The sequence below is a fragment of the Dasypus novemcinctus genome, chromosome 1 (assembly GCF_030445035.2).
Source record: "Dasypus novemcinctus isolate mDasNov1 chromosome 1, mDasNov1.1.hap2, whole genome shotgun sequence".
In the NCBI taxonomy this organism is placed as follows: domain Eukaryota; kingdom Metazoa; phylum Chordata; class Mammalia; order Cingulata; family Dasypodidae; genus Dasypus; species Dasypus novemcinctus.
In genome coordinates, this window is record NC_080673.1 from 75,533,323 (window position 1) to 75,548,735 (window position 15,413).

Genomic DNA, 15,413 nt, shown 5'->3' on the forward strand with positions numbered 1-15,413 from the left:
ATAACATCCTCAGAATGTAATACAGTGTATTGTTTCCTACTTTTAAAATAACCCCATTTATAGCATTTATCACATCACATTGTTGCACTGTCGTTTATTTGTCCACACTTAAAAACTTGACTCATTCATGCTGATCTCCTCAAATTACCTAGCACAGTGCCTGGCACAAGTTCACTGTGAAATACAGACTCAATATATGCTTGCTGAATAAATGCCAGGCTGATTGTACATGCAATATCTGTCCAATAAATAGTTTTAAAAGTTTGCATTCACATTGTACTCTGAATTATTCAAATGTTTCAAATAAGTTTAATTTTAAATACTCACAATGTAAAGAAGATGAAAGAACAAATGACTTTTCAATATTCACAGTTAATTATAAAGCTGGCGATACATACTCACACAACTTAAGATCTTTGGGCACCAATTATTGTGCTATTTAAAAAACAATGTCACTCATTTCCTTTTCATGTTTTAAGAATTTACAGTTAAAAAATTAAACTAAAAACAAAAAATCAGAAACTATCAATTCATGATAGAGGAGTGAAGGAAAAAAGCAGTTTTCAGGAATTTAATTAGATATCTTTTGGCCCTTGGGTTGTAGATAACATTTCTAACATTGATTACTTCTGCTGATCACTGGACTAGACTGGACTGTCATACCATTCCTTTAAATAAACTTTGACGAGAAGCCGATGTGGCTCAAGCAGTTGGGTGCCTGCCTACCACATGAGAGGTCCCAGGTTTAGTTCCCGGTGCCTCCTAAAGAAGATGAGCAAGACAGCGGGCCGATGAGAAAGGCTGGCATGGCAAGCTGATGCAATGAGATGATTCGATGAAGAGACATACAAGGAAACACAACAAGAAACACAATATGTGGGAGCAAAGATAGCTCAAACTATTGGGCACCTCCCTCCCACATGGGAGGTCCTGGGTTCAGTTCCCGGTACCAACTTAAAAAGAAGACAAGCACACAACAAGCAGACAGCGAATGCAAACAATGAGGGGCGGGAAGAAATAAATAAATAATAAATCTTAAAAAAAAAAACACCTTACACAAAAAGCTTAATATTATTCAATGTGTTTAATATGCAAACAGTGACTAAAGGGAGGCCATTAATTCTGAAAGACAATATTTTAATTTAAAAGTTATAAAATTGAATACCAGATATATTTATTAAGGTAGTGTCCATTTTGCTTGCAGACTTGCTTACAGACTGGCTTTCAAAAAATGAAGCACCTCCTGAACGCCTTATCCGAGACAAACTCACTTTTACAAATTCAAGGTTTATACTGAGGGAGTCTTTCCGACCAGTGACTGAAGTAGGTTCCTCATCCATATTTCCTAAAATCACAAAAAACAAAATGCCTTACATACACACACACTTACTTAGCTACGTGAAAATTACCCAATGTACTAGAAGATGCCATTAATTAAGTTCACTTTAGTGAGGTAAAAATTTAAGCAGAATCATCCAATGAGCATTAGAGTTCTTAACAATAGTTGGATTGTTTCAATCCCATAAACATAATGTGATTTTTACAACTCTTTCTCAACAACAAAAACCAGAATTTACATGGTATCTATGTCTTTATTATTTATCTAAATACTAGTCAAGAGGCATTCATTAATATCAAGATCTTGTTCTTCTTTAGTAGATTCATTTGCATTTTAAAATGCTAGTAAAATAAAAATTTTTATTTTGAATTTAAAAATGGGGAAGCAGGTGTGGCTCAAGTGACAGGGCTTCCGCCTACTATATGGGAGGACCCAGGTCCGATTCCTGGGGTCTCCTGGTGAAAAAGAAGAGAAAGTGTGCCTGCATGGTGAGCCAGTGCCTGCGTCGCCAGCCCAGTGTCCATGAGGTGAGCCAAGTGCCCATGCGGTGAGCTGAGTGCCTGAGCAGTGAGCCAAGTGCTGATACGGGTGCCGGTGTGGTGAGACGAGTGCCCATATAAGCGCCCACATGGCAAGGCGAGTGCCCACATGGTGAGCTCAGTGCCCATGTGGTGAGCCAGTGACTGAGTGATGAGCCGAGTGCACACACGAGTGCCTGCGTGGTGAGCCAGTGCCCGCATAGCAAGCCGAGTGCACACGCAAATGAGTCATACAGCAAGATGATGATGCAACAAAAGAGAGACAAAGGAGGGAGTCAAGGTGAAACGCAGCAGAAACCAGGAACAGAGGTGATGCAATTGACAGGGAACCTCTCCCCACATCAGAGTCCCCAGGATCGAATCCCAGTGAATCCTAGAGGAGAAAGATGAGAAGACAAAAAGAGAAACAGATACAGAAGATCACACAGCGAATGGACACAGACAGCGAAACAAGCAGGGTGGGCGAGGGGAACGGGAAGAAAAAAACATGTAATGCCTACAAAATAAATAAAAATTAAAAAAAAAAAAAATGACCCACTCGCTTTAAAATTTTACTATTTTTACATAATTACATAAGGACAAGAGCAATATTATCAAAAAGGAAAGGTAACATAAGTTTCTGATCTTAGTTTGTATCTGTTATTAAAGGTATCATGATTTCTGAAAAGACAAAAGCTTGAAAAGATGCTATAAATTTGGAAAGAAAGAAACATGTACAGTTTACCTAATCCTCCTGATCCCGATGTGAGACCAGAAACCGCAGTTTTCTGTTTCCCTGCTCCATACGGATGAAATACATAAAGGGAAAAGTCAGACATGCATGCTGTGAAGCTCAAGCCAGATGAACTGCTGCTGGAACTGGTCAGATCTGACTGACTACTACTGTGTCGACTTCTGCCAAGAGGACTGCCTAATCCTGATGAACCTACAATAAACAGAATAAATTCAAAATATTTATAAACCACAGAAAATAAAAAAAGCAAGACACTAATATTATGTTCTTAGAAAAGCAAGACACTAATTACATTCTTAAGGACCAAATATGACTGAAAAATAGATGGAAACAAAGCAATCAATAATAGATTTAAATCCTTGAAATAAAAATGATGACTTATATGTATTTTTCAATTAATTTTCTCTATAAATCAGAACTGAAATCTCTGTTCATTTTAAAATTTATACATATGCTTGGCCAATGACATGGTTATTTCTCTCCTTCATGCTCCACTGGAAGCAGGCAGTAGAAGAGGCCCAAAATATTTGGGGTTTAGTTAAAAGGGGAAGAGAACAAAGTGAGTTAAAAAAGCTCAAATCATATAGATGGGGTCTGTGTTGCAGTATGTAACAATGGAGACAGAGCAAGGGATAAGAATGCAGAAAGGAAAAGATCTTTCTAGGGGTGGACTGGCTAGTTTCAAATATGCTCTAAACATCAAAACTATGAGACCATTTGAATAGAGCATTATTATTTTTTTTAAAGATTTATTTATTTATTTAACCACCCCCCGGCTGTCTGTTCTCTGTGTCCGTTCACTGCGTCTTGTTTCTTTGTCCGCTAAAAATATGGAACGCTTCACGAATTTGCGTGTCATCCTTGCGCAGGGGCCATGCTAATCTTCCCTGTATCGTTCCAATTTTAGTATACGTGCTGCCGAAGTGACCACTGACTAGAGCATTATATGATTTTTCTGATGATTCCAAATTATGTATCACCGGCCCAGACCTCCTTTGGATTCATGTATTGCTACTGCTTAATTGACATCCTACTAGAATGGGACACAGGCATCTAAAGTATGCCATGCCTAAAAATGATCTCTTGATACTTGCCTCCAGTCTGCTTCCCTTCCAGTTTTCCCCATCTCCAGTAAAGGACAATTCTATACAAATAGCTCAAATTCTATTCAAACCTCAAATTCTATACAAATCTGGGAGTTATTCTTCTTTCTTCTCATTCCTGACATTCTGTTATGCTATCATTTCTACTTCTAATATTTATCAAGTCTGTCGATTTCCCTTCATCTGCACTTGCTGCTATTCTAGCTTTAGTAATCATTGACTCTGCCTGGATTGCTATAATGGCCAATTGCTCTCCCTGCTTCCTACCACTCTTGTTTACCTTCAGTTGATAGCCACATTGTAGCTGGTCTCATGTTTTCAAAGTGTAAATCAGAATCATGTCCACTTCCTTGCTTATGCTTTCAGTGGCTTCCCTACACAATCTGGCTCTTTCCTATCTCTTGAAGCCTTTCTCGTGCCAGTCTATACTTTATTTACCATGCTCCACTTACACTGTTTTATTTTGTTTTGAAGTTGCCAAACTCCTTCCTGGTTCATAGATTTTGTATGCTGTACCTGGAGTATTCATTCCCCCAGCTAACTCATATTTAACCACTTAACCCTTATCCACATAAAATGTGTTCCCTTGTTTGTTTATTATCTGTTCCTCAATTCAAGTTCCACATTAACAGACATGGATCTGTTATTGAATGTTCATCCACTAGCACTAAACCCTGACCATGTAGACATCCAATAAAGATCCTGTAAAAGAATGGATACTGTCATAATCTATACTTGCTATAAATTTATTCTGATTGCCATTCCCTCTGGAATGTTTTATGATGATAAAATGAGGGGTGGCATTTCATTTTTTTATTTTCTAAATAATCATAAAATAAGGGTATAAGAAAGGTGCTCATTTCATGTTTCTTTCACTACATATTCCTAGCATAGTACATATATATGCTATAATAATTTCAGTATCAACAATTTATGTGACACTTGGTCATTAAGAAAAAGATGAACATCCCAACAAAAAAATGGGAATGTTTATATATATATTTTTTCTCTCTCAAAAAAGCCAATAAAGTAATAAAATACAAGTTAAAATAAATGTAAAGCACAATGTTGGGGAGAGTACAGTGAACTTGTCCACACACACTGTGGCAAGTGTGGATAAGTTTTAGTTTTAGAGAGCAAAACGTATCGAACACTTGAAAACTGTTCACACTTGCTGAACTAGAAATTCCACTTTTAAGAATTCATCCTAAGGATATTTATGCATATTTAAATACAAAAATGTTCATTACAATATTATTTACAAACTGAAAACAAAAAACAAAAAGCCCAAGGCATTCCAAATATACAATCCACATGATGGAATATTATGCAGTTATTAAAGTTATTGATTTGGGAAGGTTAATGATTTGGGAAAACACGGTATTATATTTTAAAAAGTTCCTAATAGAAGACACCATATTTCAATCTTGCCTGGAAAAAGATTGTATTTCTCCAAAAATGCTGGGGAGTAGGAACTGATAACACTTGTTATAAGAAAGGGATATTAAGTTATTTTTATGTAGTTTTTAGTACTTTTCTGTTCTCTACATTTTCTATAATAAATAAATTATTTTTATAACAAGAAAAATATGCTTTCAAAAACCAATACTACCAGCCCAAAATCTGGTTCACTACAACACAATTGTAGCAACAATATTTTAGAACTGAAGTAAGGCAATGGGCAAACATTAGTGACAGGTTTATTTCTAAATAAATATTTTTATTCTATGTTATTGTGAAAACTTTCAAAGAATCACACAGAGAAACAAACGTTTTGCTTTAACCATTTCCCCACTGTTACATGTAAGCACTAGGAAACTAAATAATTCCCATTTCTCCAAGAAAAAAAATTTGGAGTGTGTAGTTGTTTGATATGGTTCATGAATTCCAAAAACAGATACTGGATTACGTTTGTAAACTGGTCTGTACCTGGGCATGATTAAATTATGATTAGGACTTTGACTGGGCCTTGTCAGTAGAGTGTTGAGCCCCCGCCCCTTGGTGGGTGGGGACTCATGGATAAAAGACATGGCAAAGGACAGAGTTGTAGTTTTTGATGCTGGGGTCTTGAGCTGGAGCCCCAGGAAGTAAGCAAACAGAGGAGCATGGTCATGAGGAAAGAGAAGACCCCAGGAAAAGAAACAAGCCATAATAGTCTACAGCTGGCCTTGTTGAGAAAAGAGAGGAGCTGAGGAGAGAAATGAACCCTGGGAAGAGAGGAATGCAGGAAGTGTGAACCCTGGCAGATGTCGGCAGCCATCTTGCTCTAACATGTGGAAAAAGATTTTGGTGAAGGAAGTAACTTATGCTTTATGGCCTGATAACTATAAGCTTCTACCCCAAATAAATACCCTTTATAAAACTCAACTGATTTCTGGTATTTTGCATCAGCACCCCTTTGGCTGACTAATACAGCGTGGTTTCTCTGAAGCCAGTTTGTAATAATTTTTCCTACTGATGCTTGATTATTAGGATAAATTTTCAAATCTAAGATGACTGCTTAAAAAAAGCAGGGGTCAAAACCCATGCTGTATTTCCTTCCAAATCAGAAAGTCACTGTCTTCATCTTTATATTTCTTTTAAAAAAGGAGTTTAGGGTGTTTTTTTTACTCCAATGCAGGGCCTTCTAAACCTTGACGCTATTGATATTTTAGGCCAGATTATTCTTTGTTTGGGGGTGGGAGAGTACATAATGTACACTGCAGGATATTTAGCAGCATCCCTCTCCTGCCCACTAAATGCCAGTTGCATTCCCCTCAGTTGTGATAACAAATTGTCTCCTGACATTGTCAAATGTCCCTGGAGGTAAAATCATTTCCAGATAAGACCCACAGTTTTAATATATGCCAGTTCTTTTATGAATTTTTATTCAATCTATTTTTTTTTCTTTGAAAATATTTGATCAAATCTTTGTCCTTTGTATTTGTGATAGCTACATAATTTTTAGGGCAGAGATGGCATGGAGCATTAATATAGTGAAGTGATTATTTCTTCAGGAAAATCATCAGTTCTGTTTTAAAAACAAAACCTTTAAGAATCACATTTGGGTTAGGTAACAAATGTACGAATTAAAAAAATATATATATCTGATACAATTTTTATTCAGGGTCATAAAAAATCCTAGAAAAGTAGAATTATGGCTATTATTTCCCATTTGCAATATTGATACCTCTTATATGTAAAAATCTAGCATAAAATAAAACATTCAAAAGTACTTGAACACTTTGCCCAACTGATTTTCAACAAGGGAGTCACGTCCACTCAATGGGGAAAGAATAGTTTCTTCAATAACTGGTGCTGTGAAACTGAAACTGGATATTCACATGAAAAACAATGAAAGTAACTCCAACCTTAAACCATATATAAAAATTAATTTAAAATGGATCAGCAACCTAAATACAAGAGCTAAAACTATAAAACTCTTAGAAGAAAACATAATGGAATATCTTTATGACCTTGGATTGTATTAGACACTGGATTCTTAGATATGACACCAAAAGCATGACACAAGCAACAGAAGAAAAAAATAGATAAATTGTACTTGATCAAAATTAAAAACTTTTGTGCAGGGAAATGGATGTGGCTGAAGTGACTGGGCTCCCGCCTACCATGTAGGAGGTCCAGGGTTCAATTCCTGGGGCTCCTGGTGAAGGCAAGCTGGCCCACATGGAGTACTGGCCCATGGGGTGTGCTGGCCTGAGTGGAGTGCTGGCCCATGCAGAGTGCTAGCCCACGCAGCGAGCTTGCCTGAGATGAGGGCTGGCCTGCATGGCAAGATGGCCTGAGCAGAGAGCTGGTGCAGCAAGATGATGCAACAAAAAGAGACAGAGAGGAGAGCCAAGAAGAGACACAGCAGACCAGGGAGGTGAGGTGGTGCAAGAAATTGAATACCTCTCTCCCACTGTGGAAGGTCTCAGGATCAGTTCCCACTGCCGCCTAAAGAGAAGACAAGCAGACACAGAAGAATGCACAGCAAATGGACAGAGAGAGCAGAAAACGAGGGGGTAGGGGATGAATAAATAAATAAATCTTTAAAAAAAATGTTTTGTACATTATCAAAAAGGTGAAAAGACAACTTACAGAATGGGAGAAAATATTTAGAAGCTTTAAGTCTGGTATGTGTTTATTACCTAGAATGTATAAAGAACTCCTACAACTCAACAACAAAAAGCAAATAAGTCCCTCCCAAAATGGGCAAAGGATTTGAACTGATGTTTCTTTAAAGAAGATATATATGGGAAAAATATTTGGTAACCATCTATCCAATATGGCCTAATATCCAGTATATAAAAAAAAATCCTATATCTCACAAATAAAAAGACAAGCAACCCATTTAAAAAATGGGCAAGTGATATGAATAGACAATTAGACAAATGGCTAAAAAGCACATGAAAAGATGTTGAACATCACTAGTTATTAGGGAAAAACAAATCAAAACTATAATGAGATATCATCTTATACCCATTAGACTGTTGGCTATTAAAAAAACAGAGGACTGAAAATGTGGAGAGGATGTGGAGGAAAGGGAACAGTTATCTACTGCTGGTGGGAATGTAGAATGGTGCAGCCATTGTGGAGGACAGTCTGCTGGTTCCTCAGGAATCTAAGTGTAGAACTGTCATATGATCCAGCAATCCCACAGCTGGGAATATATCCAGAAGAATGGAAAGCAGGGACACGAACAGATATATGCATACCAATGTTCACTGTAGCATTATTCACCATTGCCAAAAGTTGGAAGCAATCCAAATGCCCATCAACAAAGGAATGGATAAGCAAATTGTGGTATATACATACAGTGGAATATTACTCAGCTGTAAGAAGGAATGCAGTATTAACACATGTGACAACATGGGTGAATCTTGAAGACCTTATGTTGAGTGTAGTAAGCCAGGCACTGAAGGACAAATACTGCATGACCTAACTGATATGAATTAAGCAAACTGAGCAGACTCACAGATAGAGAGTCTGGAAGACAGACTGATAGGAGACAGAAAGGGAACAGAGGGTTGTGAGTCAATGCCCACAAAGACAACATTTATGATAAGGTGGAAGGGTGTGGTTATGACAGTGGATGGGTTTGACAATGGTGCAGTGATGTTACTGGGTTCAGTGGTGCTGGTCTATGAGGGGGATAGAGTATGGGAGGGGGGGTTGGGTTGGACTATCCATGGAACTGGGGGGAGGGCTAGAGGAAGAAGTTGAACTCTGGGGATTTGCAGGTCTGTGGTTAAAATTACAATGTTAGGAACATTCTTTTGGAATATTGTTGGATGTGAGGGGCGTGCATACAGGAGAAGGTGCACCTGGGGCATGCTTCTATGGAATATGTAAGTATTCATCTTGTCGTAGTGTATTATATCAGTGGATGGAGACCCATACCATATTAAACTCCAATCCTGGGGAGTCCTGCTACATTCACAAATAGTGGGGAAAGAATTTATTGAGAACATAGGCAGTGCCTAATAAAAGAAAACAGAACAATAAGTCAAGCTCTCAATATTATTGCAAGTAACTATGAATCTTATTCTTCAAAAAGTGAAACTCAGTTGTTACCATAGATCATGAGAGGAGGGAGAGGGAAGAATAGAATAGAAGGAACATAGGGTATTTTTAGGGCATTGGAATTGTTCTTGCATGATCTTGCAATAACGGATACAGGCCATTTTAAATTTTGTCAGCATGTATAAAAGTGTATGGTCCAAAATGTAAATCATAATGTAAACGATTGACCATGGTTAGTAGCAATGCTTCGATATTTGAATATTAATTGTAACAAAAGTACCAGTTGCATGTAAAATGTTATTGATAGGGGAAGGGGAAAATGTTATTGATAGGGGAAGGATGTTATGTGTATGGGAATACCCTATATTCTTTACATGACTTTTCTGTAACTTAAAGCTCCTCTGAAAATAAAATACAGTAAAAAAGACACTGTGGGAGTATACAAAGGAAAATGTCACTGTACATACAAGACAACTGAAAATTTAAAAAAATAACATGTTATTTTTAAAACTAGCATTATTTCATTTTCTTATTTTTATTTGGTTTTCTTGGCTTCATCTTTGGAGAGGTTTTGGATCACAGAAGGGTCACAATGGTGACAGGGGAGGAATATTGGTTTGGGGTTGGTGATAGTGAGATGCATGGGAAGAGGCCCATCTGGGGCATACTTCTAAGGCATAAGAATGTGTTCAAGTATTCATGGGGCATTGTCACAGTGGGTGGAGATCCACACAATAACTGAAAGAATACTGAATTCCCATCCTGGGGAGTTTTGTTACATTTTCTAATAGGACAGTAAGAACCCCCTGAGTACAGCGGTGGTGCCTAGTGGAGGAGGATGGACCACAGCACTGGGCCCTTGATACTGATCATCGTACTTATTAACCTTTTCTTTTGAAATTGAAACTTAGCCTAGTATTATATGTTGCCTAAGAGTACCTCCTGAGGGTCTCCTTGTTGCTCAAATGTGGCCTCTCTCTAAGCCAAATTCAGCATATAAAGGCACTACTTTCCCCCCAGCGTGGGACATGACTCCCAGGAATGAGCCTCCCTGGCACTGAGGGTTTATTACCAAGTGCCAACTTGCAATGCACCTGGAAAAAGACCTTTATTATAAGAGAGAAATGGTAAATACAAATGAGTTCTTATAGCTAAGAGATTTCAAAGTGAGTAGGGAAGTCATTCCAGAGGTTATGCTTATGCACATCACAGCAGTATCTCACTGACTGCCACAGTAAATATTGCCTCAAATATTGGGACTCCTGAGAGCTCTAGAGACATCCAGACACTATAGGCAGGGCAGGCAGCTCAGGAGTTTGGCACCCTGCCAGCAGGTCTTACCCTGGAATTTATCCTCCCCAGTGAGACAGAGCTGGACTGATTTGTGGTTTCCTTACACATGGTTTTTCCTCTCCTTCTGTTTGAACCTATGGTTAGTATTATACTTGATAAGTGTAGTCTAAGAGACTTTAATCTTTGATCCATCCATGTGCCAGTTGGGCCATGAATCTCAGCGGAGTTGCAACACCTACTCTCCAGTTCATGGGACTCACCCAGGACAACTAATAAGGTAATGATGATGGACAATGCCCATCCCAAGGAACAGAGAGTCTGCTACTGTAAGCAAGATAGGTCCATCTATCTACTCCATGGGATCTAAACCCCCTCTGAATTAGAGGCATGTGGGCATCACCATCCCCAAATACTCAAGATTGGGGAGTGAACAATGGACTAAAGTAGAGTTACTATTATTCTACTATAGACTTATTATTATTTTAGCAATGGAAGAACTTTTATCATTGATGTGGAGGTATTAGAGACTGGAGGTTCTGAGGGGAGAGAGACAGAAAAATATATGTAAAATGTGGGCATTTTTGGGACATTGGAATTGTCCTGTATGACAGTGCAATGATGGATACAGGCCATTAAAAATTTTGTTATAACTTACAAAATTTTGCAGGACAGTGTGAAATATAATGTAAACTATAATCCACAGTTAGTGGCAATGCTTCAATATGTGTTCATCAGTTGTAACAAATGTACCACATTAATGAAGGATGTTATTAATGTCAAAAAGTGCTAGAGGGGGAGAGAGTGGGACATTGGGAATCCTCTAAATTTTTTATGTAACATTTATATAATCTAAAGTTTTTTAAAATAAGTAAATATAAAAATTTAAAATAAGCAAAAAATAAAAAATTAAAAAATAAAAGATATATAAATGGCCATTAAGCATGCAAAAGATGTTCAACTTCATTAGCCATTACGGAAATGCATGCAAATCAAAACCACAGCAAAATACCACATCACACCTAGCAGAATGGCTATTATTTAAAAAACAGAAAACAACAAGTGTTGATGAGGATGCAGAGAAACAGGAACCCTCAACATTGTTGGTAAGAGTGTAAAATGGTCCAGCTGCTGTGAAAAATGGTTTGGTGGTTCCTCAAAAAGTTAAACACAGAATTACCATAAGACCTGACAATCTCACTTCTAGATTCATACCCATAAGAATACTTACTTTTTAGCAGGGACTACATCAGATATTTGTATACCAAAGTTCATAGAGGCATTATTCACAATAGCCAAAATGTGTCCATCAACAGTTGAACAGATAAACAAAATATGGTATATACATACAATAGAATAACAATCATCCATAAAAAGGAATAAAGTTCTGATGCATGCTCCAACATGGATGAATCCTGAAGAAATCATTTTGAGTGAAATAAGCCAGACACAAACAGAACAGGCATTTTATGATTTCACTTAGAATATTCAGATTTATAGACAGAAAGGAGATTAGAGGGAAGAGGGAATGAGGAGCTAATGCTGAATGGATACACAGTTTCTGTTTGGGGTGATGGATGGTGGTAATGGGAGCATAATGTTGTGAATGTAATTAACACCACTAAACTATATAATTGGAAGTGGTTAAACAAGAATTTTAAGTTGTATGTATGTTACCACAATTTAAAAAATTACTTGAGCACATATATTATTAGAGGTCACTTACTTTATAGTGCTTGCCCCGTGAACACTCAAGCCAACAACAAAATATTTCTGTCATTTGGTTAAAAATAAAAACTAAAGGATACACAAGTTCTAGTAAACACATAAAATATACTGAAAACTTTGGTATACTATAGATTTTTTTTCTATAAATATTCTATTTCTAAAATAGTCTTTTCCAAATTTATTTAAAAACAGTATTTATTAATTACTATGAAAATATTATTTATTTAAAAATAGTATTTGGGCTTATACCAGAGGAATACAATAATGTTTCTATACCTGGTATTCCAGTTTTGCTTGCAGAGGTCTTTGTTACACTCTGAGCATTACCTCCAGGAGATAAAGTCTCTGCAGGATATGGAGTCCCTAAAGTCTCGAGTTCTCCTCGGTTTGAAGAAAATACCAAATCCAGGGATGGCAGTTTTAGCATGCATTCTACTCTTGACACTGGTAAACAGCTGAACTTGATCTGTGAGGGCTAAAATGTAAAAAAAACCAACAACAAACAAACAAACAAACTTTTTTAGGATCTGGATGGTTAAAAAATTTCATATTGGATTCCAAAAGTTCCATTTAATTTCAATCCATATATACCAAATTTCTTACCATGTTTACTCATTTGACAAAGTGTCCTAGTTTTTTCTAATAGAAGGATGATACATGAACCAAATATATTAACAAAATGGCATCATTTTAAAAAAACTAAATTATTTGAGGAGTCATCTCTGAGCAGTACATTTAGATTTTCAAAAATTTAAAGATATTATACTCATAGTTATTCATAATCAAGTTTTTCAAGGAAGTAATATCCCTTTTATTTAAATTGAAAAGTCTTAGCAATAATTCTAACAAAGGGATTATTGTAACTTTCTATCTCAATTATTTACTGTAACTGTCCAGAAAGGAGCATAATAGCAAGAAGACAAGGTGCCATACTAAAAAAGCAAAAAATACTAAAAAAGGGTTTTAACTTACATACTTTTATTTTTTTCACCACACAAGTATGAAATTAAAATTTTAAAAACATAAAGATCTATGAAACTTCTCAACAGAAAAGTAAATATACACATAAAGTTTTACAAATACTTCCTGAAGGTTCAGGAAACCTAAAAGCCATCAAAGACATCCTATAGGTCCAAAGTAAACTTCAAAAAGGAAATCATGCTTGTTTGTTCAAACAAACTTAGGAAGAATTTTTTTTTTTCTTTAAAATGAAAAAGGATTAGACAATGTATATCACCTGAACTCGAACATAAACCACAACATCTACAGGGAAGGAAGAGTAAGATGTTGAAGATGATACTAATGATGTTGTTGATTCTTCCATAGGATCTGGTATTTCAAAATGTCCCATATCTTCATCTTGTGAGCTGACAGCTGTTGAAATATTTAGTTTTAAGTCTTATTGGTAAATACAAGGGCAAACTATTCATTAAAAATAATTTTCTCTTATGTTGTTTCTGAGATCAAGGGTACAGATACCTCATGGATTAAGTTAAGCTATTTAGGGGTACAGACACCCATCATTCTATACATAATTCCTGATTCAAACCTCTTGCTCATATCTCCAAACTCAAATTTGCCTGTTGCTATACCAAAACTGTATGAAGAAAACAAGTTATTATGCCCCCAAGAGAAAATAAAGTGTGACCCTATGCAAACCAGGAAAATGAACATTTCCCCTCAAACTGGGTTTAGTTTTAATAACCTATTATCAAACATATAACCTCTTCTTCCTAACACCACTTTCCTTCTAAATCTTTCTCCCAGATCTAGGGTCTTCTAGCCATGCCAATAGATGCCATTAGTTCCTGTACAAAATCTTTTTTCAACTCAAGTCCAGAAATAGTATAAAAGATATAGTTCAATACTAAGAATGCAGAGTTGTTAATTTTGTTAACAAGCTGTGGCTTTGGGAAAATCATATCGCACCAGGACTTAGTTTCCTTATTGATAAATGAGGACTAGATGATCTCTCAATTTCCTTTTTAAGTTTTATAACTATTTTATATTTATCATTGAATGGATCATATATATCTTCTAAGTAATAGGCCCCATATGTGATAAGAAAAGTGAGTTAAGTATAAAAGGAAGATCCTTACCTGTATAATTCCGTTCAATTGGTGTAATTGGGATAGTTTCCAGAGCCTTTTCCAGAAAGTCTAATAGGCAGGGACTAATAACCATTTCTTCTGGCAATGACTGAAGTGCTACCCAGGCATATAACTTGGCTGTTTTCACTCCTCCACTTCCTTTTCCTTTGGCTAGAACATGTATAAATGTGAGGTACATTCAATGGAGTTTAATAAATAGGTCCAACAAAATATAAGATAATTTAGTGAGAAATTAGAACTATAAGACAGTTTAATCAGGTGAAGCACCTTAAGTCTAAGACTGTATGAAAAGGTAATAAAAAAAAAAGCAGGTTGATAGAAATGATACATGAATGTTAGAATACAAAGATGATTAATGTTATAAAATAAAGGTTATTCCTATTTGCTCTACATCACAAATATTGGTTCAATTGTTCAACTTTATACCTTGCTAAGTCTCTCATTAACATTAATCCTTTTGTCCACTTTAGAAATGAGATACAGAAAACTCTAACGATGTTCAGTGGCAAGTAAGGAAAACTCTCATTGTTTTCTGGCTTTCCTATTTCCTTGCTGTGCACCTTCTTAGCAGGTGCACATAATGCTTCTCTTCCTAGGCTGCTGTCTCTCTTTCCTTCTAACTAATGAGATATTTCCATTTCAGTAAAATGAGTAGAATAACTAAGACTTAGATGGCATAGGTTTCCAACCCAAACATTTATTAGTTGTGTAAACTTAGGAAAGACATTCAACTTCTATGAGCCTTAACTTCCCTCATTTATAAAATGCAGATAATAATTTCTGTTGAGCTCAATGAATACAGGCATGTCTTATCAGTTGAAAAGTGACATAAAAACTTTAGGCATTATTAACATGATTATTGCCTATTTTTAAGGATCTATATATCAAGATCCATTTCAAAATGAAACTCAATTCTCATCAACCCTTATATTCCCTTCTTGTAAATTCTACTATACATATAAGATAGTATCATGCAGTTTTATAGACAGCTTCCCAGATGGCTCCCAATGAGCCTTGCCAACTGGTATTCATGTCCTTGTGTAGCTCCCTAATACAGTGAATAGG

The 15,413-nt window shown here is 36.3% G+C and overlaps 1 protein-coding gene and 1 non-coding gene across 6 annotated transcripts in view; both read right to left on the minus strand.

The window, feature by feature from the left end:
- The window catches only part of BLTP1 (bridge-like lipid transfer protein family member 1), a 244,407-nt gene that overhangs the window by 16,746 nt on the left and 212,248 nt on the right, over positions 1–15,413 (minus strand). For all 5 annotated transcript variants that reach the window (XM_058293107.2, XM_058293097.2, XM_058293100.2 and 2 more), the window contains 5 exons: positions 14,337–14,498; positions 13,475–13,611; positions 12,514–12,712; positions 2,603–2,803; positions 1,166–1,345 (listed from right to left, as the gene is read on the minus strand). In XM_058293107.2, coding sequence (XP_058149090.1) covers positions 1,166–1,345; positions 2,603–2,803; positions 12,514–12,712; positions 13,475–13,611; positions 14,337–14,498 — 879 coding nt within the window. The remainder of the gene's footprint in view (positions 1–1,165; positions 1,346–2,602; positions 2,804–12,513; positions 12,713–13,474; positions 13,612–14,336; positions 14,499–15,413) is intronic.
- Positions 3,436–3,542, minus strand: LOC111759484 (U6 spliceosomal RNA). Its single transcript, XR_002793452.1, has one exon. It is a non-coding gene; the product is annotated as a U6 spliceosomal RNA (small nuclear RNA).